The sequence below is a fragment of the Crotalus tigris genome, unplaced genomic scaffold, assembly GCF_016545835.1.
Source record: "Crotalus tigris isolate CLP2741 ecotype Arizona unplaced genomic scaffold, ASM1654583v1 scf7180000017678.2327064, whole genome shotgun sequence".
In the NCBI taxonomy this organism is placed as follows: Eukaryota; Metazoa; Chordata; class Lepidosauria; order Squamata; family Viperidae; genus Crotalus; species Crotalus tigris.
The window spans coordinates 1,611,665-1,632,009 of record NW_024096561.1 but is presented as its reverse complement, the minus strand read 5'-3'; the positions used below and the strand labels follow the sequence as shown (position 1 = coordinate 1,632,009).

General features: G+C 36.5%; 1 protein-coding gene across 4 annotated transcripts in view; it reads left to right on the top strand.

The window, feature by feature from the left end:
• Window positions 1–20,345, top strand: part of CFAP46 (cilia and flagella associated protein 46) — a 97,331-nt gene that overhangs the window by 20,142 nt on the left and 56,844 nt on the right. For all 4 annotated transcript variants that reach the window (XR_005556059.1, XM_039337454.1, XM_039337452.1 and 1 more), the window contains 10 exons: window positions 1,771–1,894; window positions 3,526–3,656; window positions 6,242–6,384; window positions 7,842–7,981; window positions 9,363–9,575; window positions 13,259–13,478; window positions 14,730–14,879; window positions 16,096–16,203; window positions 17,131–17,309; window positions 19,665–19,796. Coding sequence is in view for 3 of the 4 variants with exons in the window: in XM_039337454.1 (XP_039193388.1) it covers window positions 1,771–1,894; window positions 3,526–3,656; window positions 6,242–6,384; window positions 7,842–7,981; window positions 9,363–9,575; window positions 13,259–13,478; window positions 14,730–14,879; window positions 16,096–16,203; window positions 17,131–17,309; window positions 19,665–19,796 (1,540 nt within the window). In the remaining variant the exon portion in view is untranslated. The remainder of the gene's footprint in view (window positions 1–1,770; window positions 1,895–3,525; window positions 3,657–6,241; window positions 6,385–7,841; window positions 7,982–9,362; window positions 9,576–13,258; window positions 13,479–14,729; window positions 14,880–16,095; window positions 16,204–17,130; window positions 17,310–19,664; window positions 19,797–20,345) is intronic.

Here is a 20,345-nt window from a genome sequence, read left to right as displayed (position 1 = left end):
AGAATCAGTGACAGCTTCTCACATCTAAAGTTACACTGTACAACGTGATAATTATGAGAACAGGAGCCATTTTCCTGCCTCTGGTCTTCACTTCGGGTGGAGCTATTTTACCACAGAACAGATCAGTTTTAATTAAAAGCAAACATCAAAGGTAATACAACACATTTGCATGATGTTTTTTTTTTCCTTCACACTCATGAACTTAATTTGAGACTTCATTTAAGATCCTTATGGGCAAAAAGTATTTTCAAAATATTCCACTTAAATTGTTTATGGTAGTTCAATGCTGCAGAAAAACTTTGTTCCCTGAAGCCATAAGAAATCCACAGCTTTTCAGCAAACCTTTTGTAAATTTTCTATATAAATTAGAGATGAGCTTTAATTAAAGAAAGCTGGTAAAAATGTAGATTGGGAAGACTTGAAAAGATGCTACTTTAAATATTTGTACCATTTAACAGAGGATTGCTTGACTTCTGAAATACATCAATATTTTGTGTGTGTGTGTGCGTATGTCAACTTTTCAATGTTTTGTAGTTACAAAAACATCTTGTCCTTTGAATTGTTTATTATTTACTTATTTGATTTTATTTATATGGCTGACACTCTTGCAAAAGCAACTCTGGGCAGTGTAGAAGAATTAAAGTGAAGAATTAAAGCAATATAAATAACTGTAAAAACTCAAACCCTAATCTAAACAAAAAATAAATAGCATTTTTGTTACAACAAACCACCTGGGCCTCACTAACTTCTCAGTTCTCATCCCTGGGCACGCAGCCAGGTTTTAAGTGCTTTCTAAAAGTCAAGAAAGTTTAAGACTTATTCTCAGAGAATATAGCAGATGACACTAGGGAAATGATTAAAATCAGTTCCTGTCACCTTAGTTTCCTTCTGCAAATTGTTTAGGGAAAGATGAAGCACATATCGTGTTTCTCTGAAAATAAGACCTATTCTGAAAATAAGCGCTAGCTTGATTTTTACATGCATGCCTAATATGTCCTACCCCAAAATAAGCCCTAGTTAAGACCCCACCCACTCCTTCTGTTTGTAGGAGGTAGGGCAAGGCACACACTTAAAAATCAAGCTAGCATGGGGGTGGGAGGATGGAGCTGCCCCATGCGCCCTGCACTTGCTTACTTCAGAGCCCCCACAGCCAGGCCTCCCACACACCAACACCTGCCTTGCCTCACGGCGGCAGCACCAGTAGCAGCAGCCCCGTCCAGCAGGAACTTGTGTGGCTGCTGGCCCACTTCTTCTGGTTGCTGATGACTGCTTGAAGCAGGACACCACTTGGCACATCGCAGCCACAGTTAGTCCTCGACTTACAACCACAATTAAGCCCAAAATTATTGTTGCTAAGTGAGACAGTTGTTAAGTTAGTTTTGCCCCATTTTACAACCTTTCTTGCCATAGTTATTAAGTGAATCACTGCAGTTCTTAAATTAGTAACACACTTGTAAAGTGAACCTAGCTTTCCCATTGACTTTGTTTGTCAGAAGATCGCAAAAGATGATCACATGACTCCAGGACATTGCAACTGTCATAAATATGAGTCAGTTGCCAAGCATCTGAATTTTGATTACATGACCATGGAGACGTTGTAACAGCTTTAAGTGTGAAAAATTGTCATAAGTCAATTTTTAAGGACTACCTGTACTATACTATAGTTTCTATAGAACTTTTATTTACCGATCATTGTCCAGTACCTCAATAATTGTAGCAATACCATGAAACTAATGCAAACTATATTAAATTTTCTTCCTTCCTATTTAGTTCCCCCAAGTAAATATAAAGATCAAATTAGCCATCTCTGTGCAAAAGCAGAGCACCATGCTAGAAATGTAGAGAAAGCAGATGGACATTTGAAGAGACTAGGACACGAAAATGAAAAAGAAAGGTAATTATGGTTGTAGACAAATATTTAAAAATAAGCTATTTTGTTTCTTAAAAACTATTTTTTCTTGATAAAACTACACTCTGGTGGCCACAATTTCCCTCAGTTTAAATATCAGTAGAGTGTTAATAAGTATTGTTCCTGTTTTTTGATATTTTTTCAATCTAATGTAATATTGCAAAGAAATTCTATAAAGGGACCCAGAATACTGAGCCGAGGTATTGGAAAGGGAACACAAATGGGATCAAATCTGTTGTATGGGGAGAATCCAACAAAAGAAAGATCAATGGACTGAATTCAGCTATGTCATGGATCCACCCCTACCCCTCTCCAGATGCAAGTTCAGAGGAGGAGGGTAAGTTTCAGTCATTAGAGGAAAGCATGGAGCCAAGTACTGGTCAAAATCGGGGCTCAAAGGATGCTAGCCTGATGGAGCAGCCTCAGCTGGGTCAATCAGACAAGGGACAGGCTAAGGCTGAGGGAGGCAAGCCACAGCCAGGATGATCCAGGCAAGGACCAGGAGCAGCTGCTGTCCATTAGTAATGAGGAATAGTAGTCCAGATCTCCTCCTGACCCAAGAACATCTAGAGCAGAGAGGAGCAGGCACAATGCTGGTCAGCTAGATTATTCATGAGGAGGCAACCTCCCCTCTCATGAAGGTCTGCACTAGCATTGCCTTCTTAACCCTCCCTGAGGACTTGAGTGTTGCTGGAGCAATGTTTTGTGCCTTGTGTACTTGTGTACTTGTGCCTTGAATCCTGGTCTGTTTGACTCCTGGACTGCTTTCCTGGACTTCATGTGTGCCCATTGGACTCGGTTGCCCAGTGACACTTGGCTGTACTGAGCTTGGAATCCTGACCTGTGCATCAGGGGTGCTTTCTGAGGACCTGTTTGGTGGGCTTGAATAAACACCTGTAGAACTTTTACCACAGAATGGGACAACTTGCCACGGCCAACTCGCTGCAGCCAACTTGCCGTGGGAAAACTTGCTGCAGGATAAGTTAACAATTCTATTTAATTACTTAAAATAAAGAAAAAAATATTTTAACTTTTGGCATTCACATTTCATTCTGTCTCTCCTTTTGCATCCTTTCTTTAATGGTTCTGTTCCACTATTTCTTTGATATTACTGTAACTCTTGTCCTGCAAAGAGTTCGCTGTGGTGAGTTGTCCTGCAGTGAGTTGGCTGTGACAAGTTAGCCGGGGTGAGTTGTCATAGACCCCTCTTGCCGTACGTGGGGAGGGGAGGGAGCAGGGTAATACAACCTAGGAATGCAGAGAAAATATTCCTGCAGTGCCTCCCTATGGCAGATGCAGTTGCTCAGTGGCTCAGATCAGTGTCTGACTATACAATTCTAAGTTTCCTTCCTTTCTTCACATGAGGGAAGTCTATAAGAGAGTGATAAATTTTCCTATACACATAGACACACATACATATACAAATGCAAAATATGAAAACAGAACAGACACTTACAGAAGTATATTTGTCCTCTTTATTACCTGAATACCTCCTTTGACCCCTAATGATGAGCAGATTGAGAAAAAAATTCAGCACATTATTTCTAGGAGTTCTATGTTTATATTTATTGTGCTCTTAAAAGAAAATGAATTTTTATTTTAAATCATTGCTACAGAATCCGCCTATGGTCAGAAATAGCAAAAACAGCACGGAAGCAAAGCGTATGGGATGTTTGTCGGGCTGCATGTAGGTTCTGTCTTTTGTATGATGATAATCAAGTGGTAAAGGTATCAAAACGTAAAAAAGGTAAGTCTTGGTATTTGTGTGCAACATTATTTTATAATCAAAGCAAATAATAGAATCTCTTTTTCTTTATAGACGCGAGGCCAGAACCTATTCACTCATAGGAAGTACATTCAAATACTCAATTGCTTGGACTATTAAGATCTGCAGATTATTTTATTAGTTGCTATATAAATGAATATCTCCAATATTCCAAACAATTTATAGATACCCCAAGGAGATTCAACTGATATCCTAAGCTTTTCCATTTGCCTTAACAATCATCTTCCCTTCTACTTTATTCAGTCTTGCCAATAATAGTTTTTTTAGTCCATCGTCTACTTATATCACATATCCAAAATATGTGAATTTCTGCTTGCTAATAATATCCTCAATCGAGTAGTTGTGGGTAGGGGGCTTGTACTGGAAGCCTCATTTTACTTTGCAGATGTTTGAAAGATATAGAAAGCCTGACACCTGTGAGAATGGGCTTCCTTCCCATGGTTAAGCATTCATACAGATTTTTCAAACCTTATTGTTAAAGACAAACAATTGAAACGAGCAGCAATTTTCTCATGCTGAAAAGTGATGCCTCTCCTTAGAGCAAATTTAGCAATAGGCTACATGTGTGTAGACAATTGTAATTCCTGAACTAGTACCAAGTACATCTGAAATAGACAAACAATTAGTGGTTGTCTTAATTTCCATTATCATCAGATGACATACACGTTCCGGTTTGTGGGGATGGACATTATTCCATTCACAGAGAAAGTTCCTGTCACATCAACTGGCATCTAAATTTATCTAAATATTTCAGCCAGGTTCTTATGTTTTTCTGGCACCAATACAGAGTTGGTTTGCCAGTGACTTCATCTTGTGTATTTTAGGGTTCCCTTTCCTAGACGAGTTAGTTTCCCTCATGTCTTTGGAGCCACACTTATCTTCCCTCTTGTTGTGAATTGCTTTTAGCTTCCACCCCTCCCCTCTCCTCATTCAGTCTTATTAGGACTGATGACCCAATTGAGACCTCATCTTCTATTAGCCTCAAACTCAGTGTCATTGGAGATACTGATCCCTCCTATCATATCAAGGTGCTAAACCTCTGGGAAGATATAGATAGTCCTCGACTTACAGCAATTCATTTAGTGACCATTCAAAATTACAACTTGATTGAAAAAAGTTACCTAGGTCCATTTTTCACGGGACCTTGCAGCATCTCCATGGTCACATGATCAAAATTCAGACGCTTCACAACTGACTCATATGACAGTTGCCGTGTCCCAGGATCACATGATCCCCTTTTGAGACCTCCTGACAATCAAAGTCAATGGGGAAGCCTGATTCACTTAACAGCCATGTTACTAACTTAACAACTCCAGTGATTCACTTAACAACTGTGGCAAGGAAAGTTGTAAAATGGAGCAAAACTCCCTTAACAAATGTCTCACTTAACAACAGAAGTATTAGGCTCAATTGTGGTTGTAAGTCAAGGACTGTCTGTAGTTTGCAACTAAAGCAATAAAAGTATGTTTAGAATACATACATCCTAGTGTTGTCCTCACTGTTTCAAACATGTGGATGCTTCTAAAGACTTTATCAGGTTTCCTCACAATTAGGAAGAAGTTTAGGTGCATTTACCTAATTGTGCTAGCAGACCTTTATGTTAAGGTCATTTAGATCTAAGCAGGAGTAAAACAGAAAAAGAGGATATTCATTTCCTAGATTTATAGGCATGACCTTGCCCTGACTATTTTTTAAAATCATCACTTGAAAATGTTGATTTAATGCTATTAATTGCAGTCATTGGTTTATTCTTGCCACAAGGGAAGATGAATTTTTTTAGTACTAAAAGTGCTTCTTTTTTTTAGTCAATGTGATGTTGACAATTAATAGTTTCATTTGGATGCCAGCAACTTAGATTGCCTTAGAAGAGCATTGCTAATATGATCTCGGCAACAAAATTCCACATGAATATTAGATTGCAGCAAAGAGATTTAGTATAGAAAACTCCCTGCGCTCATCTAATTCTTGTTGGATTTGCTTTTGCCCTCTTAGCATGTTTTCATGGAAGATGTGATCTGAAGGAAATGTTGCAATACAAGTAGTCCTAGACTTAGGATCACAATTTTTTTTAATTGAAAAATTTTATACATGGATCCCAACTGAGCCCAAAATTTCTGTTGCTAAGTGAGACATTTCTGAAGTGAGTAGTAAAGTGAATCTGGCTCCCCCATTGACTTTGCTTGTTAGAAGGTCACAAAAGGGGATCACATGACTCTGGGACACAGCAACAGTCATAAATATGAGTCAGTTGCCAAGTGTCTGAATTCTGATCACATGGACATGGCAATGCTGCAACGGTCATAAGTGTGAAAAATGGTCATAAGTCCCTTTTTTTCAGTCCCATTGTAACTTCAAACAGTCACTAAATGAACTGTGGTAAGTCGAGGACCGCCTGTATAGCCTACCCCCCCCTCCAACCAGCAGAACTGTGCTTCTTTCAAATTCTAAGTGAGCCAATCTTTCACAAAGAATTTCTAAATTGTAAGAGTTTCACTAAATGTTTACACAAAATGTTGTTAAATTAATGCATTTTATGTGTCTCTTAGTGGTGAAGAAAAAAGGTAGTGCAACTACATCTGATGATTCCGAAGGAAACATATTAAGAGAGTCACCGGTGCCGATCAAAGTATTTTCTTTAGAAAGAGATCTGCTTAGAACCTTAGCAGAAGTAAGATGTATCAATGCAGAGGTTAGTAAATTATACAACTATGAGATGATTTTAAAGTCCTTTTAATGCATTTGGCATAGGATACTGATCTTCATTATTCTAGCTTGTTTACATATGGCTGCTTTTTATTGAGAAAGGGTCTCTAAGAAACTCTGGCCAACAGTAAAAAGAATTATGCTTATAATGTTCGTCTCCTCTATGCGTGTAGTTTTGTATTAAAGAAATTACACCAGTTGGGTTTCTTATTTCTCATTAACTACTTTTTCATGGGGATCGTGCTTTTCAAACAGATTGTCTTGAGCCTTAGCATAGGACAGGCATGTAAAAACTCGTGACATCATATGATGCCGTGTGACATATCGGGACTTTTTCCCCATTGCCGGCAATGGGGTGGGCAGGGTTTCGGTGTGACGCATCCGGCCCGGAGGCCAGCAGTTTGACATGACTGTCTGAATTGAAAGATTAATCTCATAAAATTTTACATGTTCTGCGTACAAGGAAATTTCTTTTCCAGTGTAAAAAACAGGAATATGGACTCATATTTTGTTACACTTCAACTCTTAGAAGTCCCATTCAGCATGACCAACAACAGACAATGCAGGGAGCTTATTTATTCATTTATTTTTATTCTGCCCTTATTTTTACAAATAACTTAAGGCATCCAACATGTCCAACATACTTTCTTCCTATTATTTTCTCCACAACAACAATCCTGTGAGGTGAGCTGGGCTAAGAAAGTATGACTGGCCCAAGGTCACCCAGCTGGCTTTCATGGCCATAGTGAGACTTGAACTCATGATCTCTTGCTTTCTAGCCCTGTGCCTTCATCACTAGATTAAACTGGTACTAGACCAAACTGGAGTTACATACCAATATCTGTGGAATGCAAGTTCCATTACTATTCAGTCTACATAAGAGCTTTTATAACTGAGGGTTTTTTTCTTAGCATCTGAACTATTCATACAAAATGTATCGGAGGATACAGCTGAAATTAAGCTTCTATTGCATTTAATATTAAGAAACAAAGACTAAAATTCTTATTTTGTCATAATATAGGTTTAATTCAAATATAAAAGTTTTTTTTTTTAAATCTTTCATTTATGTTTTTCAACCAGTTTAGTTCCCTGTGATGTGTGAATATAAATTGATTTGCTGAAACTCAAGAGTTTAGGATTAAGTGAGGGTTTTAGATCCTGAAATATTCTCTAAGTGAAATAAAATAACCCAAAACCTCCAGAACCAGAATGATTATTTCTTGGAACTAATTTAAAATTAATCATGGAAAGATTTGTCTTCCCCTACAGGCAATGTAATTGGGAAGTAAGCATCCAGCTTTAGCTTTGCTGTGGCATCTGTGCATAGGAAGAAAACATAAGAATAAGAGTAGTCTATGTCTGTCACTAAGAACTTTATACAGTTTTGATCTTTTTATATTAGTGCATTGATAGATGTTTTCTTCTCCTGGTGTCTGTATTTAGGCTACCATTCAGTTATTAAGAACAGAAGGCGTCCAGCTCAATAATTATCCTGTCCTCCCTGTAGAAGCAAATATACATACTTCAGGATATTCTCAACATTCAACACGAGTTGGAAAAGAATCAGAGTGGAATATATACAGGTTGTTTTGAAGTACTATTACTTGCTTTAGTTTTTTTTTAAATACCACTTTGCTTAGAGCTTTATAGGTATTTTTTTTTTCTTCCATTCAGTTGTGCCCAGTCCTTGAAGACTGCCTGGAAAAGTCCCTCCAATTTTCTTGGGAGCGTTTTTCAGAAATGATTTCCCATTGCCTCATTCCTAGGGCTGAGGAAAACAAACTGGTCCAAGGTCACTCAACTAGTTTTGTGCCCGAGACAGGATTAAAACGTACAGTCACTGGGTTTCTAGCCTAATTCTTTAACCAATTGAGTCCATAGGACAAAACCAGCACTTTAAGTTGTACCCTTAAATGTTGTGCCAATCAACAACCATTGCAGGGCCTGCAAAATTTGTATTACATGTTCCCAGTGCCAAAAGCCAGTAAATACATGGGACACAACATTTTGGATCAATTGTGATTGTAGCATTTGTGAGTTAAATATGTGGGCTCACAAGATCCAAAGAGTGAGCATTTTCTGTATCTCTTTGCTGACATCTAATGGTTACCAAGATATTTGCCATCCCTAACTGGAATAACAGAATAACAGAGTTGGAAGGGACCTTGGAGATTCTCCAGTCCAACCCTCCGCAAAAGCAGGAAACCCCACACCATCCCAGACAAATGGCTGTCCAATCTCCCGTTAGTCTCCTTTCTCCTGGAGCCTGGAGGTTGAAGTCGCATGATCTATTATGAGATTACTTTCTAAGTAAACTTGTAAGATTACATTATAAAAGAACCTTAGAACAGTAAGCAGTGAATTTATTTTCACAATTCTATGGAACTATCAAAGACTTTTGCAGTTTACATGTAATATAAAAACATTTAAAACATTGATTGTATAGATTGAAACATAACTATTTTCAAATAATGTACTGTCATAAAGTTCTTCTATAGATTAACCTTAGGATTTCTGTTTCCTCTGATGTCTTTTGGAGATCTTACTGAGTGACCTCTTTATATGCAGGATAGAAAAGCCAGGTGTCAATGGGAAATGTTTTTTTAATGAGATAAACTATTAATAATATGTGAAAATGGGGTGATTATATATGCATGTATGCAAATTCATGTGTGTAAATATAGGAGAACATAATGTTGCATGTTTAAGATCTCCAAAAGACATCAGAGGAAACAGAAATCCTAAGGCTAGTCTATAGAATAACTTTATGATAGTACATTATTTGAAAATAGTTACATTTCATAGATTTCCCTAATAATTTTAAAAATGCGAAAAAAAATTCATAGATTGAAAAAATATTTATGTTTCAGATATTTTCCTGACCATACCGTATACAATGGATTGTTTTCTGTTTCTTTTTCTCTTTTTTTGGTAATTTAATAATTCAAATTTCTACTTGTTAAGCAACTGGATAAACCACTTATCTCAATATGCTATGGAAAACTTTCTACGAGCCGTCAGAATTGGAGAGGAGTTAAATGAAGCCTGGATTGTACATAATACGGTAGCGTATGTGTTAAATCACAATAAGCATCTGATTATTTCAAAAAGGCAAAGAGAACTTGTTGACCCCCTTCAAATTCTTTTCAATGCTGTTAAGAATATTGGGAACTTTGGGTAAGTTCTACAAGAGTTTAGTTGAATGTTTGATATTTTTAAAGTTTTTAATAAGAAAGTGTAACTTTTAACGGCCTTTTGATGTAAGAACATTATCGGTTTTAGATACATAACAATGACATTAACAAGTCAATCTTTTTTTACTAAGGCAAGCCTTTATAGTTCTCCATTTTGAAATAATGCCATGTTATTATTGCTGGCTGATACACTGGGTGTTTCTGCACAGTGTAGATCCTTAACTGCTCAGATCTCTCATACTATATATTATTTTGTCTGATTGTGATACAAATACTTTTAATACATATATTTACATAAATAATTTTAGTTCTTTTTCTTTAAAATTGAAGCTTATTAACATTCAGTTGTTTAAACAGCCAAGAGTATTGAGAAGAGAGGAGAGAAAGAAAAATATTATATTCTTATTAGTTACAATTTAGGAGTTGAGTTTAGAAGTTGAGCATAAAAATGTATTTGTTGCATAATAAAGTTTTGATCTTAAACTATTACTTAATATTGAAGTATTCAACAATTTTGAAATCCTGTGTGTGTGTCTGTGTGTTTCTTCGTGTGTATATGTGTATGAAAGGAAAAAAAACAGATAAATGAGCAAAAGTGAAAAGACTATTGGATTTCTGACTTCCCCTTTTTAGGCACCTGCTAATTTGCAAGGAATATTTGTAGACATTTAGGTCTCCTTAGAAGCCAAGGGAATATGTGTTTCTTGCAACATAATATCTAGTTATAATTTTTTCATCTTATCCCTCCTTTCTTTTCAATCTGAATCTGTTTACATTCCAGCTGATTACTGTAAGTGCCATGCCTCCATGTAGACAAAATATTTTTTCACTTTTTACTGTACATCTTATGCTGTACTAGGCTTAATAAGTAGCAGATACATAAATAGAAAATATTTAAATAATGAACATGGATCTAAATTAAAAATAATTAAAAAGCTATAAAAAAGAAAATATCCAACTACCAATATCCTGGTACTGCTAGTGTACCAACATTAAACCCAAGTAAGAAAGAAGGAAGGAAGGAAGGAAGGAAGGAAGGAAGGAAGGAAGGAAGGAAGGAAGGAAGGAAAATCTCTACTTATAACTTCCAGTTTGGTTTAAGTTACTTCTCCCAACACTTGGAAATAAAATCAAAAAATAAGTTTTATACTAACAACAACATCTGTTAAAATAAAAATAAAAATAGAATGTTTGTTATTTATCTGATAAGCACAGAGTCTTTGAGAACCACGAAAGACAAACTTGTAAATTTTCATCCCCAAAAGAAAGATAGAAGATTATTGGATACAATCCTATTTCTTGCAAAAATACATTCCAAATCAAAATATTTTCTTAAATTTAGTTCATGAAAAGGCAGATCTGAGTAAATTGTTATTTTTATCTCCAGGATATTTCAAGCAGGTAGTTTGTCTTAAAAGTTGTAAAAAGTGGTGTCTGATGCTGAATTTCAAAAGCTATTAGTTGTCTATGAGACATTTTTGCTATTTAGCTGTGAGCACTGAGTATCTCAAGTCTAACATTGGTTGACAGTGAGCCAATATCCTGAATATATACTTCTGTGTAAATTAACAAGTTTCTGCTGCACCCCCTGCAGATGTGAATTATTTGGCAAGTGGTTTCTGCTAATCTACTGATGTGGTTTTAGTTTAATTTGCCGATTTGTAATTATTTATTGTGAAATTGTTCTTTTACTTAAGATTTAATTCTGAGTTCACGAGAAATGCTAATAATTCTTTTCCTTGCTTCCATATGTTTAACAAATTAAAGAGCTTGAGTTCATGTACTTTCCAAGATATGCCAACATCCAGATTTGCTTCATTATTAATTCAAGACTGATTACTTCTTTCAACTGAGATAACAAGCATCAGGGCTCAGTATAGCTCTATATAATCTGGCAGAAAACCATTGACCCCTCTTCTCTGTCCAGAATTTCAGTTAAATGCATAAGAGTAAAGCTGGAATAGCGCTCTTGGCTCAAGAAGAACCATCTTCTTTATTTTACATAGCTTATCATTAAAATAATGCTATATCCCAGTTAAAGCAAACTGAGAGTTCGGGCATAAGTCACTCACTAATTTGCTATTTATATGAGCAGATTTACCTACAACAGGGTAGGCAACCTTGGCTCTTTTATGCAGTGCTTTTTTTGTAAAAAAAAAAAAAAGGTGCCGTAACTCACACACGTCATACAACCCGCCTTGCCTACCCTATAAGGTTACATCCCCAAAAGGTGCCGGAACTCCATTCTGGGCGTTCCATGCCAAAAAAAGCTCTGTTTTTATGACTTGTAGACTTCAATACCCAGAATTCCTGAACCAACCATGCTGACTCGGGAATTCTGGGAGTTGAAGTCCACAAGTCATAAAAGAGCCAAGGTTGCCTACCCCTGACCTATAGAGTAAGAGCAAGGTTAAGATGAAGCCCAAGCATTTTTAATTCACTATTTTATTTATAAATAGTATTTTAAAATATTGAATAAGTCTAATGTCTTTCTATTTGCAGACTCTTAAGTCTGGAAAAGAAAGATGAGTTTTCCTGTTTTTTTCCATTTCCAAATTGTTTCCATATTAATTTCTCAAAAGGAGGAAAATACTTTGTATTTCAACGCAAATGCTACTGCTGTTTAATTGCTGTTAAAAAGTTGAATTACTATACAGTACATGTCTCTACATCAAAATGTCTAAGTGACTTACACCAGCAAATAGATTTTACTTGATATCAATAAAGGATGGTTCCTGGATACTTTATCATAGCCAGCTCTCCCTCTTCACCAGTGAAGGATTTACTCTTGTCCCAAGAATTGAGAATATTGACTAGGAAATGAATAGAACTCAGTGTTTGTTCCATTCATTTCTTTAGGGCTATAGTTTATTAATTTGTTCAACTTCTATTCCACAGGTGTTAACTGATTACTATTATACCATTTTTTTTCTTTTTGTTTTTTCCTCACTTTTTGGATAAAACACTTTCTATGTTTTACTCTTTTTAATTATTGAAGAAGTGCTCTGAATCATTCAATTTTACCATCAATTGTTTCTAGCTGTGATATATTATTTTTATTAGAAAATTGTCTATACTGTTTTTGCATGATGGAGTTTCCTTTTTTTCTTTTTATACCTATTGGCAATATATTAGGTCTGTCGAGCGTACATGACAGGGCAGGAACACTATTTATTTATTTATTTATTTATTTATGAGACTTATATACCGCTTTAAGTGCAAGCACTCTCTAAGCGGTGTACACCAGTAAGCAATGTATACATATATTTACATTGCCCCCAACAATCTGGGTCCTCATTTTACCTACCCCAGAAGGATGGAAGGCTGAGTCAACCTTGACCCGGTGAGATTTGAACCGCTGACCTGCTGAACACAGTCAGCTAAAGTGGCCTGCAGTACTGCACTCTAACTGCTGCGCCACCTCGGCTCATGATATTACTTGAAATATAAATACTAATTAAGGAATTGAAAGCTGTACAAATAGGCAGTATTCAGAGACTTATATTCTGAGGATGGATCTACCTAAACAAAATAAATAAATACTATTTGCATATCTGTTACATGTTTGGTACTAATGAATGCATATCTTAATTTGGCACAGTAAAGCACTGGTTTATAATATTAACTTTAAACAATTTTTCTTCCTCTTGTTTTGCTTTGTTTCAGGAATACCACTGTTTTAGTAACTTTATGCAATGCTCTGGCAAGAGGGCTGATTCTTCCTTGGATTCCCAAAATGGTTTCCAAAACTGATGAAAAGAAAATAAATGAGGAAGGGCCCACCAAACGTAAAAAGACTGCTTTAAAAGGACATGATAAATCATTCACTGCTCTAATTACACCTGTGGATCCAGCTGGAATCCATGATATTAAAGCAGCTGTAGAGGTATATTTTTTATCATAGTGGTTTTCTATATAAGAATAAGTTATACATGATTAAACATCTTCTTCAATCTGTGTGGACAGACTGAAGATGCATGGTTGACTGCCAGTTCATTAAAGGTTGACTTCATGAAGTAGCCTCAGTGTTAATGGGTATTCTTTCTTTCATGGAATGTGTAAGCATTTTTATTGGAAGCAGAAGAAAGGGCCAAATGACAAAGATATCTCTTACAAATCTAAGAATTTGAACATTGGCTTAAGCCAAGCAAGACTGAGTGGCTTTGGGTGTTTGGACATTCTGGTGCTGGGAATCTTCCATCAGAGGTGTGTTACTACTTCATATAGGTAATCTGGAAATCCTGAACTCAAAGAGCAAGATGCTGTGACTAGGAAGACTTTTTTATACCTTCAGATGGTATACTAGCTGCGCACATTCCTAAACCAAGAAGTCTTGCTCACTGTCACTCATGCCCTCATGCCCTCTCATCTGGATTACTGCAATGCCCTCTGTGTTGAAGAGCATTAAGTTTCAGCTTGGGCAGAATGCAGCAACACCTGCATTAGGTGGCATTTGTTATTTGGCACATGTACCAACACTATCCATGAGCTGCATTGGTTGCCAGTGTGCTTTCAGATGCAATTCAAGGTGCTGGTTGTCACCTTTAAAGCTTCATGGCTTAGGACCAGGTTACTTGAGGGCCCATGTCTTTTCTCAGTTGTTTCTACCATCCACTCTAATCAAGCCCAATGGCTTGTTTAGCATCCTGCTGGCTAAAGAATGCCTGTTGGTGGGCCAAGGAGACATAGCCCCCATCTTATGGAGAATTCACCCTCCAGAGACCTCCAATCCTGCTGGCCATTCATAAGGTCCTAAAGAACTGGTTCTGTGCCCAGGCCTGAGGCCCCAGTGTGTGCAGGGACCCACTTCTTGGGTGTATAAGCTATTTGGGTGGATGTTTCTTGGAGGCTTTGTATTTAACTTTTGTAATGGTTGTCATTTTCATTTTATTTTAATTCTGTTTGCTGCTCAGAGTTACATGTTGACATTGGCTATATAAATTGGATGGATGGATGGATGAATAAAAAAATGTTATTACTTATTGGCAAACCAACAATGCTAGTTTATTTGATGGGAGAGCTTTTTTATCAGTAATACAGATATCCCCTTCTCCATCTCATGCTCCCCCAAATTTGTTAAGATGCCTCTGCATTAGTTTTGTTTTTAAAATAGCATTTATAAAATAATTTCTTTTAGGTCTGTGAATTTGCTATGCGTTTGCCTAATGGAAGTGCACCTGATGAGCCTGTTCCTATTGCTATGCGTCAACAAGTTATTGCAACTTGGGTAAAAGCCAAACAATTACTTCAGCAGCAGATTGGGAGGTGGCATGGATCTGAGGAGGAGGTATTTCTATCACAGCGTAAAAAGGCAGCCTTTTGAAGGCTGAGAGTCACAGGAGAGACATGGTAGATGATGATACAGAGTAGACAGAAGCAGTATTTATTTTCTTTCTCATTCTAATTTATCTAGTTTTCTTTCTTTTTTGTTGGAGGAAGGTGTCCTTTGTAGTATAAATTACCTTAAGCACATAAACTACGCTTTAGTGCTTCTCACTTCAGAACAGAAGGAAACTATGTCAAGTATTTTTTGACAAGGTGGCTACCAGAAAGGGGATTTGGGGGATTGCATGCTGCTTGCGAATATCAAATTGTTCATCCTCATAACACCAGGGAGAACCAGTTTGAAAAACAGAACTCCAGTCTGGGAATTTCATTTTATATAGATAGATAGAAGACCTTAAGCTTGGCTCTATTCTCACGCAGTCAGTATAAAAAAAGGTAAATGTTTCCCTGTCCAGTCTTTTCCAATTCTAGGGCGCCAGGCTCATGTCCGTTTCTCGGCCGAGTGAACCAGCATTTTCCATGGTCATGTGGCCAGATGCCAAAGACACACAGAATGCTCTTTCCTTCCCACCAAAGTGGTACCTATTAATCTACTCACATACGCATGCTTTCGAACTGCTAGGTGGGCAGACATACATACATATATATGCCCTGCTAAATATGAATATCAGTGAACTTGAGGATTCCAATCAGGATTATCTCAACTTTCTCCCAATGTGATCCTCATAACACAAGTTATCTTAATCTTTGGTAAAAAAAAAAAAAATAGCATGCCTTAAGCCCTGCTTAATCTTCATATGTCGCCCAAATTACAAAAAAAACAAAATAAGTCCTTATATTAGTGCCATGTGCTCTGTGACTCAGATGCCAAACATTATTTTTAGAAAAGCACAAAAAGATTGCCCATTCCTATAGTAGTAGAAGCTATTTTTTTCAGAATCTGAGGCCAAGTTCTCACAAAGGGGAGATGTATTTGTTAATCTTCATTTGGGTAATATCATTTTAGATTGCAATTGAGTTGCATGATAGATTGTTCTATGAAGTATGTTAGAGAAGCTAGGTTGTGCCTGAGTTTGTCATTGATTGTTCTACGAAGCATGTTAGAGAAGCTAGGTTGAGCCTGAGTTTGAGATGTCTATAAAAATGTAAAGTGTATATTTGTACTTATTTAATATGCTGCCTTGTTATCCGTTGAATTAGTGTTTCTTTCTATTCAGGGTAATGATGATGGGACAAGTCCCATGACAAAAGTTTTTATTGGCCTGGAAATGTATTCGTGCAATGGTTTGAGCCTTATGGACTTTTTACTTCCCAATTTGTCTCAGGTATATATATTTCTTCCTCCTCTTTCTCCTCCTCATCCTTTTGTCATAATAGTAGTAGCAGTAGTAGCTTTTTATAAATTAGTTAGAAGGCCATATCAAACTCAAAACACAGTGGCACATCCAAAACAACAATTCTTCTTTGGTAGTACTTATTGTGCCCACAAATAGAATAACCAACATTCATGTTAAATATATGAAAAAGAATTAAACTTCAGTTTCTCAGACTGCTATTTTACTGTGGTTCAAGTTAACTAAAGCTTTTTTGGAATACAAAGAATGGAGATGAAGGGTAGGGAAGAAAAATAGATCTGGGTGAAAAGAGCAAAAGATTCCAGACAGATGACTAATATGAATAGTACAATCAGACCATGGTTCTAATGAATGTTAGTATTGTCATAACCTTGGTCTGATTGCAGACCCACTCTCATACAGATACTGTAGGATAGTAGAAAAGAGATGTTTTCCCTTTCTTCTTTCTTTTCTCTTCCATAAAGGGATTAATAACAATCCCTTGGGTTTCCGTGACTCAAAGGATCAAGAGAGTGGTTTTACATTTTATCAATATTTTGAACCTCTTCAAAAAAAACATACTGAAACTTTCCTTTTTAAAACCTAAAAACATTTTCTCCTCTTTAAAACTGGAATACAGTACAATTCAAAGGATATATTTTCCAAGTACTTACTCCGCTCATGTCTTAAATTTGTTTGGTTTATGGTAATTATACTCCACACCTATAAAAGTTTGCTAACAACCTGCAACACAGATTCCCAAGCCAGAAGCAGTTACTGTATCAATATCAATTTTTTTCTTGTGTCATTCTTTAGAAAAAGGTACAAGTTATTATTCTGAAACATTGTAGACTGGAGGTGCTGAATATTAATGTTATCAATCCATGAATACATATATATTTATCCACTTACTTGTAGTTGGTAAAAATGGCTCTGGAATGCAGTTGGTCAGACTCGCTTGTACAGCTTCAGACGCTGACCAGACTTATGCATTTTGCACATAATCTCCATGACCATGAGCTGGTGATAACGTGTTCTGAGAAGATTTTGGAATTAGGTAAAGTGCCATTTAACACAGATCCAAAGAAAAAGGGAATGTAAGTAGACAAGTTACTTTTAAATACTGAGTTATAAAAAAAGCCTTGCATAATTCTTGCCTAGAGAGAGGCGTGTGTGTGTGTGTGTATATAAAATATCTGATCTCTTAGCTGCAAGTTTCCATCCACTCCTCAGAAAAACTCTTCACAATGATCCCTATTTCATTTGTAACTATAATTAAATAATGTGTCACTACCAACATTGACTTGGATTAAGGCAGTTAGGTTTCAAGGAATCACGATCAGAATTCGAAGTTAGTATAAGAAACTGGAGTAAATGTGGAGTCTGATTTGCCTTCCCTACCATGTTTGTGGTCATTGTCCTTTAACCCGACCTCCTGAACTGGGGATCCCATTGGAAAGAGTGGGACCATTTTTCATGTGATTTGGGGAGAAAGGAGCAATTTGCAGAACAAATTTGTGTTCTTATTCCCTCTCTTAAAAATGCCTTCTTCCCCAAAAGAAGGAAGGATTGTGATATTCAGCTCAATCATTTCACCTACCATATTTAGGTGAAGTGAATTCAGGCTTCTTTTTAGAGTTCTAGAGGGCTAAATGGCCCTCCTAATTTGCCTAATGAGAGGTAAGAAAGGAGGAATTAATTTTCTCTGGCGATGGACTCAGATGTAGAAACTAACTCTGAAAACTTATGCCTAATTACCAGCATCTTACTATTAATTAGGATCTCCCTCATTACAGCTGCAACAATTCTTTTCTCTGATCTCCATAGTGTTATTTTGATACTTTGCTCTTTAATATTATTTTGTGTGAAATACATTGGAGCTTTCAATTACATTTCTGGATAGAAAGCACCTCCAGATTTTTATAACTTTTAAAATTCACTTTTAATTCAAGAGGGCTTTTTATTCTGTTTATCACCTTAATACATAGTGAATCTTTCCATTAAAATAGCAGTACTTGAGGAGGAAAACTGGTTTCAGACTTCTTTTTTTAAAGAAACTAATTAAATAGAGCAATACTGACCTCTAATGGTTACAATTATTATACCATTATATTGATGTACAGTAATGTTAAAAGCAGTTTTATGCTAGTTCCACATACTACATACAGTAGTTGTATAACTTTGCACTGGCAATATCTTAAAATGAAAGCAAGATTCAGACTAAAAGTCTGAGTTAGAAGGGACTATATAAATCAGGGGTTCTCAACCTTGGCAGCTGGCTGAGGAATTCTGGGAGTTGAAGTCCACAAGTCTTAAAGTTGCCAAGGTTGAGAACCCCTGATATAAATCATCAAGTCCACTTTTCTGCTCAGTGCAGGAATCCAATAAACCATTCCTGGCAACTGGCCATCCAGACCTTAAAAATCTTCATCAACAAGGAGCGTATGATATCACTGTTCTAGGCAGACTGTTCCATTGTTTAATGTAATGTTTTCAACCAGCCTGTTGATTCTTACTAGTTGTATTGTTTGTTTCAACAGAGAATACGTCCACATGTGACCACTTTTTAAAAATTTCCTCTGTCTTTTGCAAGCTAACTCTGCTTACCTTCTTTAACTATTCTTCACAGAATTTAATTTCAGATTCCTTAGCATCCTTTAGTTGTCCTCTAAGCATGCTACAGTTTCTCCATGCTTCTTTTAAGATGCATAGGTGTGAAAAATGGTGCCATTGCAACTACAAATGATTACTGAACGAACTGTTGTAAGTCGAAGACTATCTGTAGTTCATCTGAGATTCTTTGTACAAAAAATTAGACAAAACAATTCAATCAGAATAGAGCTGGACAGGACATTGGAGGTTATCTAGTCCAACCCCCTGCTCAAGCAGGACACTCTATACCATTTCAGACAAATGGCTGTCCAATCTCTTCTTAAAAACTTCCAGTGTTGAAGCATTCACAGCTTCTGGAGGCAGATTGTTCCACTGGTTAATTGTTCTAGCTGTCAGGAAGTTTCTCCTTAGTTCTAGGTTGCTTCTCTCCTTGATTGATTTCCATCCATTGTTTCTTCTCTTGCCTTCTGGTGCTTTGGAAAATAAGTTGACCCCCCTCTTCTTTGTGGTTGCCCCTCAAATGCCGGAATGCTGCTAACATGTCACCCCTAGTCCTTCTTTTCTCTAGACTAGCCAAACCCAAATCCTGCAACTGTTCTTCATACATTTTAGTCTCCAGGCCTTTAATCATCTTAGCTGCTGTTCTTTGCCTGCGATGACATTAGCTGATAAAATGAGAAGTGGCTTTTAGTTCCAATAAGTAAAAAAAAAAAACTCTCCCCCTTTAGCCTGCCCAAATGGGAGAATGGAAAGCTTAGGTTGTCTGTTTCTCAATTCCTAAAGCACTGCTCTATTCTGGCAGGATCTGTCAAAAGTTTGTTTTTGACTTCTTTATGTAGAAATGATTACAGTGCCAGACAAGAAATGCTGAGTATAGCTACTTGTACTCAAGGAAAGAGTATAATGGAAAACCTGGCTGGCAAAAAACATTTGCGAGTTATAGCATCAAAATCCTTTGTTGAAAGTGCAAGGTAGGTTGTAATCTTTTTTTTGGAACATTTTTTTTATTTTAATGAAATCTGAATATTAATACCAGCAAATGTATAAATTCCAGGCAAATAGCAACTGTGTATTGAACGCACTGAAACAAACTCATAAAATCAGAATTTTAGAATAGAAACTTTTATTCTTTTTTTTCTTACTTCTTTCTGTCTCTCAACCATTAGCAAGTTACAGGGAAGATCTCATATTGAATTTTTAAAAAATTAGAGCAAGAGCGCCATAAAATAAGGCCAAAGGCCAGATGTAGTTTGGCATCATTTAATGTCTGTTTCTGGATATTTAGGTTTTTTTTAAAAAAAAAAAGAGAGAGATCAATAGCTTTCTGAATTAGCTCTAGGCTTTATTTTTAGACTGATAGTAATAATCATTTCCACATTGTATTAATTTTAAAGAAGCTGACATTTCTGCCTGCAGCAGTATTTAGCTAAGAGTCTGAGATAATCCTGGATGAAATTTTGTCTGTGGCTTTTGATAACTTTACTTTTCACTTTTAATAAAATATAAAGTTAGTCAAATGA